This window comes from Podarcis erhardii (genome assembly GCF_964252035.2).
Source record: "Podarcis erhardii genome assembly, chromosome: 2".
NCBI classification, from domain to species: Eukaryota; Metazoa; Chordata; class Lepidosauria; order Squamata; family Lacertidae; genus Podarcis; species Podarcis erhardii.
In genome coordinates this window covers 122,622,308-122,638,319 of record NC_138498.1, presented here as the reverse complement: position 1 = coordinate 122,638,319, position 16,012 = coordinate 122,622,308, and the positions used below count along the sequence as shown (strand labels likewise).

General features: G+C 46.0%; 1 protein-coding gene and 1 long non-coding RNA gene across 2 annotated transcripts in view; both read right to left on the bottom strand.

Annotated features, from left to right (window-relative positions):
* Window positions 1-283: 283 nt before the first annotated feature.
* Window positions 284-3,309, bottom strand: LOC309337472. The gene is made up of 3 exons (XR_014154335.1): window positions 3,210-3,309; window positions 2,097-2,607; window positions 284-1,487 (listed from the first exon to the last, which is right to left on the bottom strand). It is a non-coding gene; the product is annotated as an uncharacterized lncRNA (long non-coding RNA).
* A 5,890-nt stretch (window positions 3,310-9,199) lies between these two features.
* The window catches only part of LOC309336731 (uncharacterized protein), a 53,963-nt gene continuing 47,150 nt past the window's right edge, over window positions 9,200-16,012 (bottom strand). The window contains exons 4-5 of the mRNA XM_081852981.1: window positions 13,608-13,679; window positions 9,200-11,234 (exon numbers count right to left, since the gene is read on the bottom strand). Coding sequence (XP_081709107.1) covers window positions 9,235-11,234; window positions 13,608-13,679 — 2,072 coding nt within the window. The 3' untranslated portion in view covers window positions 9,200-9,234. The remainder of the gene's footprint in view (window positions 11,235-13,607; window positions 13,680-16,012) is intronic.

Genomic DNA, 16,012 nt, shown 5'->3' with positions numbered 1-16,012 from the left:
AAGATGAAAGTTTTTCGTTTTTTGAGTTGCTTTGCAAGACGAAAACGTCTTGCAAGTTTATTTCCTTTTTCTTAAAACCGTTAATCCTATGGGAATCCGTGCTTCGCAAGACGAAAAAACTCGCAGAACGAATTAATTTCGTCTTGCGAGGCACCACTGTATTATTATTATTATTATTTTATTTATACCCTGCCCTCCCCGGCCAGAGCCGGGCTCAGGGCGGCTAACACCAGTAAAATTACAGTAAAATCATAATGGGGGGGGGGACAATTTAAAATATAATGGTACCTCGGGTTAAGAACTTAATTCGTTCTGGAGGTCTGTTCTTAACCTGAAGCACCACTTTAGCTAATGGGGCCTCGCGCTGCCGCTGTACAATTTTTGTTCTTGTCCTGAAGCAAAGTTCTTAACCCGAGGTACTATTTCTGGGTTAGCGGAGTCTAACCTGAAGCGTATGTAACCCGAGGTACCACTGTACAGGTTAAAATGCAATTTAAAATGCAGCCTCATTTAAAAAGTAGCCCCTAGATCAAAACCATAAGGGGAGGGAAAACATAAGGGTCAGACTGAGTCCAAACCAAAGGCCAGGCGGAACAGCTCTGTCTTGCAGACCCTGCAGAAAGATGTCAAGTCCCGCAGGGCCCTAGTCTCTTGTGACAGAGCGTTCCACCAGATTGGAGCCAGTACTGAAAAGGCCCTGGCCCTGGTTGAGACCAATCTAACTGCTAGAATTCTACAAGATGGGGTGTTTGTGTGTGAAAACAGTCCAGATTCAATGATTTCCAGATGGTGGAGACATCAGGCGCCATCCTGGCACCAAAGCATCTTTACTTTGCGCCATCCTTGGTGCCAGGATGACACTGTCCACTTGGTCGCAAGTGGTTGAAAGCCAGGTGCAAAGTGTGTCTGGCACCTGGTTAATTTCGAACACTGGGAAGGGGCAGTCTCTCCTCCCCTGCCTCTGGTACACTGTTTTCCAGATCCCCCAGAGCAGATTTGGGCAGAGCAGGAGGACAATGTGGGGAGAAGGTGAGAGAAGCCCCCTTGCGCTTTTGCTGGATTCCACACTAGCGCAACTGGGCAATAGATTGCCTCCCATATTTTTTGAAGTTATGTCCTAGATTTGACGAAAAGGGTTCACTTACAAAGCCTGAAATTGTTGACAAGCTGGAGGAGAAGGAAAGGCTTTGTGGAAGCAGGAAGTGGAGATGAGATGGAAGGGGAATTGAGATGGTTGGACTGAGTGATGCATTGGCGAAGAAGGAAGGACCTTCCCAAGAATGCAGGACAGTCTGGAACTACTGTTTGATCGTGGGCGTCCCTGGTCGATCTTAGGACCCTTAGCGATCTCTAAGCAAAAAATAAAATAAAATAAAGCTCAGCAACTCTGACTCCCCTAAAAAAAGCCCAACAACTCTGGTCAATCACAGTCTCTTGTCTTATCTGAATAAGTGTGCATGCACACAAAAGCTCATACCAATAACTAACTTAAAGCTAAAGGGAGCCCTGACCATTAGGTCCAGTCGTGACCAACTCTGGGGTTGCGGCGCTCATCTCGCTTTATTGGCTGAGGGAGCTGGCATACAGCTTCTGGGTCATGTGGCCAGCATGACTAAGCCGCTTCTGGCGAACCAGAGCAGCGCACGGAAATGCCATTTACCTTCCCACCGGAGCGGTACCTATTTATCTACTTGCACTTTGACATGCTTTTGAACTGCTAGGTTGATAGGAGCAGGGACCGAACAACGGGAGCTCACCCCGTGGCTGGGATTCGAACCGCTGACCTTCTGATCGGCAAGTCCTAGGATCTGTGGTTTAACCCACAGCGCCACCCGTGTCCCATAATACAGTGGTACCTCGGGTTAAGTACTTAATTCGTTCCGGAGGTCCGTACTTAACCTGAAACTGTTCTTAATCTGAAGCACCACTTGAGCTAATGGGGCCTCTTGCTGCCACCGCGCCGCCGGAGCACGATTTTTGTTCACATCCTGAAGCAAAGTTCTTAACCTGAAGCACTATTTCTGGGTTAGCGGAGTCTGTAACCTGAAGTGTATGCAACCTGAAACATATGTAACCCGAGGTACCACTGTAACTACCTTAATTGGTCTCTAAGGTGCTACTGGAAGGAATTTTTAAATTCTATTTTATTTATTTTATTTAGTCTCTTGGGAGTTGGACATGCCTAATCTAGAATAAACAGGGGAGGGGTACGAAAGAGATTTAGGTTGTGGATGTTAAGGGAGGCCAACCACCCTGAAGTCACATGCCATCTATTTATTTAAAGCAGTTACCCCAAAGATTGAGGCAGGTTTTGATATTTAAACGCCTGGAACCCCAAGCTGAACGAATTCTTCCCATGCCCTTTCTGTCCTTTGCAGGCAGTGCAGTGACCCTGCTTGAGAGCTACCCCTGCTTTTAAGTGCATTGTGAGAACCCCAGAAGTGGCTGAGTTTACATCTCCTTGTTCTGAAGCTGGCACAAAGGACTCAGAGGCAATACCCGGGGTTGTCTCTTCTCTTGGGTGGAGCAGAAACAGCTGTCAGGCATCTGCCTCAAGAAAGAGGCGGAGAATCAGTCTGCATACCTCCCTCTCTGTTGAGTGGTTACCTGTTTTGCATTTTTTTTAAAAAAAATATTTTTTATTAAGGATTTTCTTGTTTTACAGAAGTGTAGTGCCTCATTTTTTTTTTTCCTTCTTCTTCCATGTGGTACCTAACACCAAGGAAACTAGCGCTAATACACCCAGGAACCTCACCAAAATGCTGGAGAGGGTGCACCTCCTCAGGCACATACCTCCACATGTGGTGGGAGTGTCCCAAAATTCAACTATTCTGGACAACAGCCATACAAGAAATATGTAAAATAACTAAGCAAGTAATAGACATCACCCCAGAATTGGCCCTACTAAACATCTTCCAAGACAACAATGCCCATTTACACCACAAAGAACTCATAACCCACCTGCTCTCAGCAGCCAGAAACATCATAACCAGACACTGGAGAGACCTGTCAGGAGTAAGCATGGACCAATGGTATCAAATAGTATGGGAAACAGCCCTGCTAGAAAAATTAACTAATAAACTGAAACTGACACGGGGACAAACAGAAGAAGACGCCTTCACCCCGGTATGGCTCCCCTTTATCACATACACAGCCCAACAGGACAATGACAATAATCCACCAACAGCATACAAATCAATATGGCTAACCTGTTTTGCATTTGACCCTGCAAGATGTCGAAATCACCTAATAAAGGAAACCACACACATGACTACCCTGCTATTCTGCTTTCAAACTGGGAGAAACACACATTTTGTGGTAACTTCACATTCAATTGCAGCTTAATAGAAAAGCTCAATGAATGCATGGAGTTTGGAAAGAGCTTCAGTTACAGTGGACTACCTACTGAATTTCAAATAACTCACACAAGGCAATTTGAGGGGTGATGTTAGAGTGGGTTTTAGGGTGTCACTTGAAGGAGGGGAGAGATCTGCGGGCAGGAGGCAATGTGCTCAGGGAAAGGAGGGATAGTGAGAACAAGGGTGTTACAGGCTTGTTAGATTAACATGTGCTTCATGAAAACTGGTATAAAACATTGTTAATGACAGAATTCCCTAATGTGTGGAAGAACAAGTCTTGCTGAAGCAGAACGTAATTCCCCTCTTGGTAACCTTATAGAGTTCTTTGAAAGCTTCAATAAACAAATGCAGGAAATAGAATACCTGGAAGTTAGGACAGTTAGGACAGCTGGAAATGTAGGAAGGTTTAACTAAAGGGTTTGTGGAAGCCAGTCAAGGATTTAGCAATGGGAAAGTATTGTATTCAAAGGCCGTTTTGGGGGGGGAAATCCCTGGAGCACGTAACCAAATCACCATTATTTTGATATAATTATTGAGGTTAAGGAGGTCCACCTCCTCTGAAATCTCCTGGATGATCTGGGTGACTCAAGGGACAGAGCCAGAGAAAAGCAGGTTTGCAATAACTCCCTGATCATAAGAATTGTAGAGTTGGATGGTCCCCCAAAGTTCATATCGTCCAACCCCCTCCAATGAAGGAATCTCAGCTAAATAATCCCTGGCTGGTGGCCATACAATCTCTGTTTAAAAACCTCTAGCGAAGAGTCTACCACCTTCTGAGGTAGTCTGTTCCACTGCCAAACAGTTCTTACTGCCAGAAACTTCTTACTAATGCTTAGTCAGAATCACCTTCCTTGTTATTTGAACCCATTGCTTTGCGTCCTACTCTCCAAGGTATTTGAGCTTGTTGACATCTTCCTTAAATTGTGGTGCCCAGAACTGGACACAGTACTTCAGGTGTGGTCTGAGCAAGGCACAAGAGAGCGCACTATCACTTACAGTGGTGCCCCGCAAGACAAACGCCTCGCAAGACGGAAAACCCACTAGACGAAAGGGTTTTCCGTTTTGGAGGCACTTCGCAAAACGAATTTCCCTATGGGCTTGCTTCGCATGACGAAATGTCTTGTGAGTTCCTGCGGTCCCCCCCCCTTTTCCTAAGCCGCTAAGCCGCTTATCAGCTGATCCGCTAAAAGCCGCTAATCCGCTAAGCTGTCAATGGGCTTGCTTCGCAAGACGAAAAAACCACTATACGAAGAGCCTCACGGAACGGATTAATTTCGTCTTGCGAGGCATCACTGTACCTTGATCAGAACAGTAGACTTCTGTTGATGCAGTCTAGAATAGCATTAGATTTTTTTGCTCCTGCATCACTGTTGACTCACGTTAAGCTTGTGCTCTAGTAAGACTCCTAAATCCTTTCCCCTTGTACTCCTGGAAAGTGAGGTGCCCCCTGTCTCATATTTATGAAAGCTGGTTATTTCTGCCTAAATGTAGAACCTGGGTCTTCTCCCCACCCCTCTGAAGATGGGGACAAAATTTGCCTGCCTCCAGACTGCCCTCCAAATCTTTCTATGCTCTCAGATAATACTCACCATGCCTTGCTTGGTGTCTTTCGCCACTCCCAGGTGCACTATGATCTGTGCTAGGGCCAGTAGGCTTGTTTCCATGCTCACCATGAAAATGCAACTCTGCAGACAGTCTAGGGTCTCTGCTATGTTGCTCTTGGCCTATTGGAGAGAGTCTGAGTGGATCAAGATATTGCCCAGGTACGGGGGGAATAGGTGAATGGCCTTCTTCCTTAGATGGGTCACCACAACTACCAGCACATTTGAGAACATCCTGGGGTTTAGAGCCAATCCACAGGGGAGACCTTTGTACTGAAAAGGCCTGCCCTGGTATGCAAAACACAGAAATATGTGACGGGCTGGGTGAACGTGGAGGGACACCTTGGTTAGATCCAAGGAGGCAAAGTTAAAGGCATGAGACCCTCTGGGATGGTCTTCAAGGAATCCATTTGGTTCAGGTATGAATTGACCATCTTAGGACCTCGGATAGCCCTCCATTTCCCCAACATTTGGAACCATAAAGAGAATAAGGTAGCAGCCAGATCTGGACTAAAAATGGAAAGTGTAATGCTGGTGGTCAACAAAAGAGGTATAAAGACTCTCTCAAGGCAAACCTTTAAAAATGTAGTATAAACATTGACAACTGGGAAACACTTGCCTGCGAGCCTTTACCAAAGTTGTCATGGGCTTTGAAGATGCTCAAACTCAGGACGAAAGGGAGAAACGTGCTAAGAGGAAGGCATGCTTGGCAAATCCACACCGTGATCAGCTCCCGTCCGGAAATCAGTGTCCCCGCTGTGGAAGGACGTGTGGATCCAGAACTGGCCTCCACAGACACTTATGGACTCACTCCTAAAACTGTGTTCATGGAAGACAATCTGACTCAGCTACAAGTGATCGTGTGGATCCAGAACTGGCCTCCACAGACACTTATGGACTCACTCCTAAAACTGTGTTCATGGAAGACAATCTGACTCAGCTACAAGTGATCACCAAAGAAGAGGAGGATGCTGGAACAAGTGGGTACACTTGTTTCTGTTTGAGAAACCCTGCCTCATTCCCAGGAAGGCTTACAGCCCTTTGAATCTGTGTTGTTGAATGATGCTTGTAGGGATGAAAGGAGGAACAAGAGCCCCTTTTGACTCCTTCTTCCAATCCTTTTATGTGGGAGCATCTTTTTGTCTGTGGTCTCTACTATGGGGTCTTTCAGTCCCTCCCCGAATAGCGTGCCCTCTTTGAAAGGGTCACTGGTTGAGCTGGCTTTGGAACAAGTTAAATTTATTTCTGTTTCTTCAGAACTGGTGTGCTTAAAAAGAAGAATCATTCCCCCCCCTTAAGCTCCTTACAGGAAAATCTACAGAATGGGCAAATTTAACCGAATGTCTCTACAGCTTATCTCATTGATGCTTTTGCCATGTTCTATATCATTCTGAACCCTTGCTATGGGAGGTCTTCTGCTTAATTTTTTAAATCTAAGCTGTAATAGTTGCTATAGAGCAAAGCCTTGTGTGAGCTACCTGCTCCCATAGGCTAAAAAAAGTCATTTGAAGAAAAAACTGATTAAATGCTTTTGAAAGAGATTTATATATGTGAAAGGCAGGGCCAGCCTCATCTGAACAATTGCATTCCATTGTTGTGAAGCCACTACAGAAAAGGCCCTGTTGTGTCCATTTACCTGTCCAGTCATGTTTATTGATAGACCCTGAAACAGTCCTGGGAGCTGGATTGCAAGTTGCAGGCAAGAACATGTGGGTGAAGGTGATCTTTTTATCAATCTGGTCCCTCTGCCATGCAGGGATTTATACAGTGCTTGAGGATGTATTTGAACTGTCGGGAAACTTGGGGAATAATTTTCCCCACCCCCAGTATGTAGAAACCCCTTCCTGGTGTAGAATATGGATGCCCCTGTTATGCTAAGTGGGAGGTCAGTCTAAGACCACCATGTGTGACTGTACAATGGAGGAACAAAACAAAAAAATTCCTTCCAGTAGCACCTTAGAGACCAACTAAGTTTGTTATTGGTATGAGCTTTCGTGTGCATGCACACTTCTTCAGATACACACAATGTACAATGGAGGGTAACTGACAATCTGACAAGATGGATTTGTTATCCCTAGAAATTCCGCACACCGGAAGTTGCCTTCTAGTGAGTCACACCATTGATATGTCTGGCTGAGGACTGTTTACCTCTGGTGATGCTGTGGTCAAAACCACTGAGTCTCTTGGGCTTGCCGATCAGAAGGTTGGTGGTTCAAATCCTCGCACTGGAGTGAGCTCCCGTTACTCTGTCCCTGCTCCTGCCAACCTAGCAGTTCGAAAGCACGCCAGTGCAAGTAGATAAATAGGTACCGCTGTGACGGGAAGGTAAACAGCGTTTCTGTGCGCTCTGGTTTCCGTCACAGTGTTCCGTCGCGCCAGAAGTGGTTTAGTCCTGGCTGGCCACATGACCCAGAAAGCTGTCTGTGGACAAACGCCGGCTCCCTCCCTTAAGTACATCATCAGAAGACCAGCGAATGCATTTGTTTATGAAAGGAGCAAACATAGTCCATCAAGAATATCAATAGTAAATCAAAAGTGCACTGTACATAAAAAAGTTAGACTACAACACTATGAATAAATAAACACTATTGCACACAAGGATTTTAGCATGCAAGATTAAAAATAACTATAGACTTGAACCATGCCTAAAACCTACCTTGGTGCACCTACACTCAAAGAACTCCTTGGTTAAAGCCTCTGCTTTTCCAGCTGTCCTAACAGTATCACGTTCTAGGAAACAAGCTCCTAAAGGTTAGGAGAAATCACATCCATGATAATCTAAGATAAAACACTGTGTGTGTGTGTGTGTGTGTGAAGTCTGAGCTCAGTCAGGGATCGGTCTAGGATCCCAACCCAGCTTTTTTGCTCTCTTCAAAATCGCATACCTTTCCCCATACAATATACTGACACCTTAGTCCTCCCTCTCTTAACACCGTCATAATTGGTGCCGCAGGATGCCAGAGGCAACCATAATAATGATGGGATGCTAGGAAGGAGGTGAAGTTCATCACTGAAGGCTGCTGGTTCCCCTGCCTCTCCCTATCCCTCAATCGCAGCCCAAGCGGTCTTGCCCAATCTTTAGCCCAAACTAAAGGTTGTTTTCTGCTGCTCCAGAGAAGCGGACACGGAGCAATGGTTCCAAACTACAAGAAAGAAGATTCCACCTAAACATGAGGAAGAACTTCCTGACAGTAAGAGCTGTTCGACAGTGGAATTTGCTGCCAAGGAGTGTGGTGGAGTCTCCTTCTTTGGAGGTCTTTAAGCAGAGGCTTGACAACCATATGTCAGGAGTGCTCTGATGGTGTTTCCTGCTTGGCAGGGGGTTGGACTCGATGGCCCTTGGGGTCTCTTCCAACTCTATGATTCTATGATTCTATTCTATGATTCTGCTGCCAACCACCAAATTAGACCACAGCTCCTAACTCTATGCATCCACTTTCAAGGATCTGTTAAGTCACGGGCAGGAAACCTACGGCTTTCCGAATGTCAAAATTCCCATCAGCCTCAGTCCTTACGTTCAATGGTTAGTCGTCTGGTAATATCTGGTGAACCACACACTCCTCACGCTTGCCTTAAGCAATGTGATAAATCAAATGAATTCATGAGGAACAGTCCTTTAAAAATAATCATCTCCAGCATCCCTGTTCATGTTAAGATGACTGAGCGGCGCTTATTGTCTTCGTGTTAAGCATTCCATTCGTATGTTGGAGCTGTTGGTGTGTTTGTACCACGTGTGTCAGCCATTACATGTATGATCACCCTCCACATGCTTGCAATTCTCCCATCACCGCAAGAGAGGCTGGAGGAGGGCAGTGATACACACGTAGATGTCTGGCAAAAGTTTCCCATAACCCAGAAGTGTTAAACAACTACAGTGGTGCCCCGCAAGACGAACGCCTCGCAAGACGGAAAACCCGCTAGACGAAAGGGTTTTCCGTTTTGGAGGCGCTTCGCTAAACGAATTTCCCTATGGGCTTGCTTCGCAAGACGAAAAAATCTTCCGAGTTCCCGCGGGTTTTTTTCGCTCCCCCCCCCTTTCCTAAGCTGCTAAGCCGCTTATCAGCTGTTCCGCTGATAAGCCGCCTCTCAGCTGATCGCTAAAAGCCGCTAGACCGCTAATAGCTAATAGCGCTAATCCGCTAAGCTGTCAATGGGCTTGCTTCGCAAGACGAAAAAACCGCTAGACGAAGAGAATTGCGGAACGGATTCTTTTCGTCTTGTGAGGCACCACTGTATCGCCCACTGGCCTACATCCCTTGATATATCAGCTGAAGCTATTTTAAATGCCTCCCTGCCATCACTCTGGTGTGTGTCCTAAAATGTCTAGTAAGGTTGCTGCTCCGGCTGAAATTCTTTCCACACTCCATGCATTTGAATGGTTTCTCCCCTGTGTGGCTTCTCTGATGCTTAGTAAGGATACTCTTTGCACTGAAACGCTTTCCGCACTCCGTGCATTTAAAGGGTTTCTCTCCTGTGTGTGTTCTCTGATGTGTACTAAGCTGACTGCTCTGACTGAAGCTCTTTCCACACTCCATGCAGGGAAATGGTTTCTCCCCCGAGTGCGTTCGAAGATGTCGAGTCAGGTGGCTGCTGGAGCTGAACCTCTTCCCACACTCCATGCACTGAAATGGTTTCTCCCCGGTGTGTGTTATCTTATGTGCATGAAGGCCAGCAAGGTGGCTAAAGCTCTTTCCACACTCCGTGCATCGAAATGGCTTCTCGCCAGTGTGGATTCTCTTATGTGTTGCAAGGCTATTGCTGTGACTGAAACTCTTTCCACACTCCGTGCATTTCAGCGGTTTCTCCCCTGTGTGGGTTCTCAGATGTACAGTAAGGTTAATGCTCTCACTGAAGCTCTTTCCACACTCCATGCATTGAAATGGCTTCTCTCCGGTGTGGGTTCGATGATGTCGAGTGAGGTGACTGCTAAAACTGAAGCTCTTTCCACACTCTGCACATTGGAACGGTTTCTCCCCTGAGTGGGTTCTCAGATGTTGAGTAAGGTGACTGCTGAAACAGAAACTCTTTCCACACTCCACACACTGAAATGGTTTCTCTCCTGTGTGTGTTCTTTGATGACGAATAAGTTGAGAATGCCGAGTAAAGGTACTGCCACACTCCACACATTTAAATGGCTTTTCTCTGGAATGTGTTATCTGATGCCGAATAAGGTGACCACTCTGACTGAAGCTCTTTCCACACTCCAGACATTTAAATGATTTCTGTCCTGTGTGGGTCCTTTCATGTAAGGTGAGGCAAGATCTCACAGTGAAGCGCTTTTCACACCCGGTACATTTAAATGGTTTCTCCCCTGTGTGAGCTCTCTGATGTAAAGTCAGGAGACTGCTCCAGCGGAAATTCTTTCCACAGACTATGCACTGAAAAGGTTTCTCCCCTGTGTGGGTTCTGTGATGTGCAGTAAGGTGACTGCTCTGGCTGAATTTCTTTCCACACACCATGCAGTTAAACGGTTTCTCTCCGGAATGTGTTATCTGATGACGAATAAGGTTACTGCTCTGACTGAAACTCTTCCCACACTCCATGCATTTAAATGATTTCTGCCCTGTGTGGGCTCTTTCATGTAACGTGAGGCACGATCTCACAGCGAAGCTCTTCCCACACTCCATGCATTTAAACGGTTTCTCCCCTGTGTGCGTTCTGTGATGTAAAGTAAGGAGACTGCTCAATCGGAAGCTCTTCTCACACTCCATGCATTTAAATGGCTTCTCCCCGGTGTGTGTTCTGTGATGTGCAGCAAGGTGACTGCTCTGACTGAAGCTCTTCCCACACTCTCTGCATTCAAATGGTTTCTCCCCTGAATGTGTCATTTGATGACGAATAAGGTTACCTCTCTGACTGAAGCTCTTTCCACACTCCATGCATTTAAATGCTTTGTCTCCTGCGTGGGTATTTTGATATTTTGGTAAGCTACTGGGCACGGTCTTTTCACACTCCATTGGTTTAAATGGGTTCACCCCTGTGTGGATTTTGTAATGTATGTTTAATTGTGATTCATATCGAAATATCTCTCCACATAGTGGACATAATTTCCTGCTGTTTTCGTTGTGATCCTCCCGTGAGATCGGGTGTTCATGAGCATCAACAACCAGAGAAGTAGAGCATTTCTTTTCTTCGTTCTCCGACAGGTTTCCTTCATCCTTTTTGAGTTCTCTAAGATCTAAAAACGTCTCTTTCTGTGATTCACTCTTCGCTCTTTCCAACGGCACCTCAGAGAGCTCTGTATAATTCCAGTTGTTCTGCCCATAATCGATTTCTGTGGAGATAGACAAAAGGAAACAGCATTTGAATTTCAAGGCAGAAAGAAAGGACTTCCTTTGGGATCAATGGTTTTTTAATGTGCAATGTTTCGTTATGTTTTTATATACATTGGAAGCCGCCCAGAGTGGCTGGGGCAACCCAGTCAGATGGACAGAGTACAAATAATAAAATCTTCAGCACCATAATAAAACCCAAGTAGCTGCTTCTCCAATTTTAGCATCTTCACACATGGACAACCCCTCCTTTGACTATCCAAAGCTGAAATCGAGGTTGCCTTCTGAATATGTTAGTCTAAGGCAGGGATGTCCAACAGGTTGATCGCAATCTACTTGTCCAGCCCTGGGAGGTTTTGGTAGATCGTGGGCTCCCTTTCATTTGTGGTGTCAAAAGAGCATCTGGCCCCACCCTCCATAGGCACATGATTGCTATAACGGAAGACGGCATTTTCACTATGAGGCTGACTCATAGTAAAAAAAGCTCAACAACTTACACCTGATACCTGCCCCCCCCCAAAAGTGGTAGATCACTGCCAGTTTTTTTATTCTGTGAGTAAAGAATCATAAACACCGAGAGTCAACAGGACTGCTCAAGGTGCCCCAACTATAAAATTGGAGAAATCAAGAGAGATAGAGCCACACCGGCAGCATATCTCTTCTTTCTCGTATCCAAAAATGCAAGAAGGGATTTTACACTCGCCAGAAGCTTGGCTCTGCCCTCGCCGGTCCTGGAAGGATCCTTTAAAAAAGCCCCATATGCTCAGAGACTTTGCACCTGTTCATTGGGGGATATAGGAAGCCCAGAGCACTTGTTCTTTAGATGTCCTTTTTTATGAAGAGGCACGTAGTGAGACCATTGATCCCCTGCTGGTGAGGTTCGCTGACCTCCCGGAAAAGCAAAAATTTGACCTTTTCCTGTTAGGCAAAGATCATAAGATGACCCAGATGGTCAGCAGATTCTGTGTACAGATCTGTAGGCACAGACCATCCTCCGACTCAAACTAGTTTGTTAAGAAAACCCCCAAACTCGGTTCCATGGGTGACTCTGGGTCATCTCTCTGCGGTAGCTTATCTTAAAAGTTTTCAGTGTCTATATGCTTAGTGCATTTATAAATTTTAAATTTATTGTTGTACATTGTTTTAAATGTTTGTTTTCCTTCTAGGATTGTACCCTCAAGTATGTTTTATAAGCTGGTCTCCGACTGTAATAAATTACCGTATTTTTCACCCCATAGGACGCACCGGCCCATAGGACACACCAAGTTTTTTTTTGGGGGGGGAAATAAAGAAAAAAAAATTCCCCCCCCCCCCGGCGCTTGTGGGGCCGGCAGCGGGGAGAAGCGCTCTTCTCCCCGCCGCCCGCCTGCAGACCAGGTCCGGGGACAGCGGGAAGACGCGCTGCGCCTCCCAGCTGTCCCCAAGCTTGTGGGGCAGGCAGCGGGGAGAAGCGCTCTTCTCCCCGCCGTCAGCCTCCAAACCACATCGGGAGACAGCGGGATGGCGGCGTTCCGCCTCCCCGCTGTCCCCCGACCTTGTGGGGCTGGCGCTGCGGCTCTCCTGAAGCTTGGAGAGCGAGAGGGGTCGATGTGCACCGACCCCCTCGCTCTCTAGGCTTCAGCGAAAGCCTGCAGTCGCACCATAGGACGCACACACATTTCCCCTTCATTTTTGGAGGGGAAAAAGTGCGTCCTATAGGGCGAAAAATACGGTATCTATCTATCTATTCTGTGAGTAGATTGCAGTCTCTTGGGAGTTGGACATCCCTGGTCTAAGGCAATCACATAAAATTTCTTTTATGGTTCATATCCCACTTTCTGTCACCAGGTACAGAAGTTTATGTTTCCGCCATTTTCCTTTCAATTCCCCATTCAGAAACTCAACTGTAACAAAGGTGCCAACTTTACACTGGTACTTTAGTGCCAGTTTCTACTTCTGTCACTTTCTTCCAGGTCAATCACATTTCCCATAGGCATATTATTCCCTACGTTTGTGATATTTATTTTCAACTAGCAGAAAATGCTTGCCATCAGTGCACTTTCAAAGGATCCTGTGCACCATATTGATTAAAAATGGCAAGTGACATCTTCGCGATGGCCTGTAGAGACACTGGGGCTCCTTGAGAGGTGATGGGACCTGGAAAGAGTTTTGAGGGCCACATGGCTTTCCCCATTTCAAGAAGTAGCACCTAGCCGACATAGGTAGTAGCCACTGACAGTCTTATCCTCAATGAATCTGTCAAATCCCCTTGGAAAGATGTCCAGGAGTAGTTATCACAGCTTGTGGGTCAATTTGCCTGGGATATTACTCCAAAATGGGGAAATCCTTCAATTCCCAGACCAAAAAGGGCCCCCAACACATCTAGGCAGAGCTACCTGTTGATGTCTCTCCTTCTTTGAGATCCTGGATAAATGGATATTCTCCCCAGCAGGAATGGAGGTCTGATTCTTTCAAGGGAACAAAAAATACTAGTTACTTTTTGACCACAAAACATCCATCTGTTCCAAGTCAAGCAACTTAAAAGGTGCTTTATCTACTGGTTCCTTACCTGTGCTTCATCATAACATTCCAGGCTCAGTTACAGCAATATAACATGCACACAAACAGGTAGGCAGCTACAATTCTAAACCGAGCTCAACCATTCCAAATGGAACAGAACCATACCAGTTCATAAAGGGTGGGGGGGTTCTACAAAAGACAAAGGCTGAAAACGCTACACTATAGATGATAGATGCATGACTTGTCCGGAGAGCATTCCACAACTGCCACAGAGAAAGTCTTCCTCCCACAATACCGATGGCAGCAGAAATACCAGGACCCCCTCTGCAAATCTTAACACCTGACATGGCCCTTATGGAAGGACACCAGCTTTCAAATATTTTAGGCTCAAGTTACTTAGGGCTTTAAACACTAATGTAAGCACCTTGACCTGGGCCCAGAAATGAACTGGCAACACCCGGTGCAGCTGCTATGAAACAGGGATTATGCATGTTCCAAATGAAGAGGAAGAAGAGTTTGGATTTGATATCCTGCTTTATCACTAAGGAGTCTCAAAGCGGCTAACAATCTCCTTTCCCTTCCTCCCCCACAACAAACACTCTTGAGGTGAGTGAGGCTGAGAGACTTCAGAGACGTGTGACTAGCCCAAGGTCACCCAGCAGCTGCATGTGGAGGAGCAGGGAATCGAACCCGGTTCACCAGATTACGAGTCCACAGCTCTTAACCACTACACCACACTGGAAGCCAGCCAGTTATTGGGTTGCTGCATTTTGGACCAGCTAAAGTATTCTAATAGTCTCATAACAGGCAGACCCACGTAATGTACATTGAAATAGTTCAATCAGGAGGCTACTAGAAAATGGAGCACAGTGAGAAATTCACCTCTATCAAAGAGGGACTGAAGTTGGCGAACCAGCCAAAGCTGCAAATATTAAGTTTTTAAACAAAATTAGTCTACAGTCGTACCTCGGCTCCCGAATGCCTTGGGAGTCGGACGTTCTGGCTCGCGAACGATCAAAAACCGGAAGTGAGTGTTCCAGTTCTTTTGGAAGCTGAATATCTGACGGGGCTTCTGCAGCTTCCAATTGGCTGCAGGAGCTTCCTTCAGTCAATCAGAAGCCGTGCTTTGGAAGTTGAACATTTCAGAAGTTGAACAGAGTGTTCGACTTCCGAGTTAAAACTGTACTATGTGATTGTAAATGAAATCTCTAAGCAGATAGATAGATAAAACTTTATTCACATTAGCCAATGGCCATAGCAATGGTAAAACCTTACAGTATACACAGAAAAGGAAATAAAATAGGCTGCTACCTGTGATTGTGAAAACGTCCCTCCTCTGTTTATGTGAGAGAACCCGATGAAACCATTCCCCTGTCCGAGGAGACGAGATAGGAAAGGCTGCCTGGGCCGGGAAGGAGGATCTTCAGCTCTAAGGCTCATTTGAAGGCAAGTTTTTGCTTTATAACCAACCCTCAGTACTTGTTTTTATCCCGCTCCTCCATTTTACTTATTAAGTTCTTTTAGTGCTTCCTCTAGTGCTGCGTCCTGTTGTTTTAACATTGTTTTATCTTGTTATTTCGGGACGCAGGTGGCGCTGTGGGTTAAACCACAGAGCCTAGGACTTGCCGATGAGAAGGTCGGCGGTTCGAATCCCGCGACAGGGTGAACTCCCGTTGCTCAGTCCTTGCTCCTGCCAACCTAGCAGTTCGAAAGCACATCAAAGTGCAAGTAGATAAATAGGTATCGCTTCAGCGGGAAGGTAAACGACGTTTCCATGCGCTGCTCTGGTTCGCCAGAAGCGGCTTAGTCATGCTGGCCAGATGACCTGGAAGCTGTATCCCGGCTCCCTCGGCCAATAAAGCAAGATGAGCGCCACAACCCCATAGTCGATCACGACCGGACCTAATGGTCAGGGGTCCCTTTACCTTTATCTTGTTATTTTACTGCTCTGACTGCCCCATATTGTGAGGCTGCAAGAAGCTGGGCTGGGCTGAGCACCTTGCCAGGCACTCCCAAACGAAAGCTCGTGTCAAACTTTATAAGATACAAGCTATAAATTAAGGAAGAGAAATGCCCTAATTGTCAGAGTTGCCGGCGAGCCCAAGTGGCAGCTACAGTGAACCCTCAAAGTGTTTTTTTCTGCTGGATGGCACTGACTCTGGCCCTGCAAATTCAAGGCCAATGTAACTGGAGATAATTGACTTCAGCAAACCATGAAATCTCTAAGCAGTTTTTAGAAATAGAATATAAATATTATATTATATTATATTATATTACATTA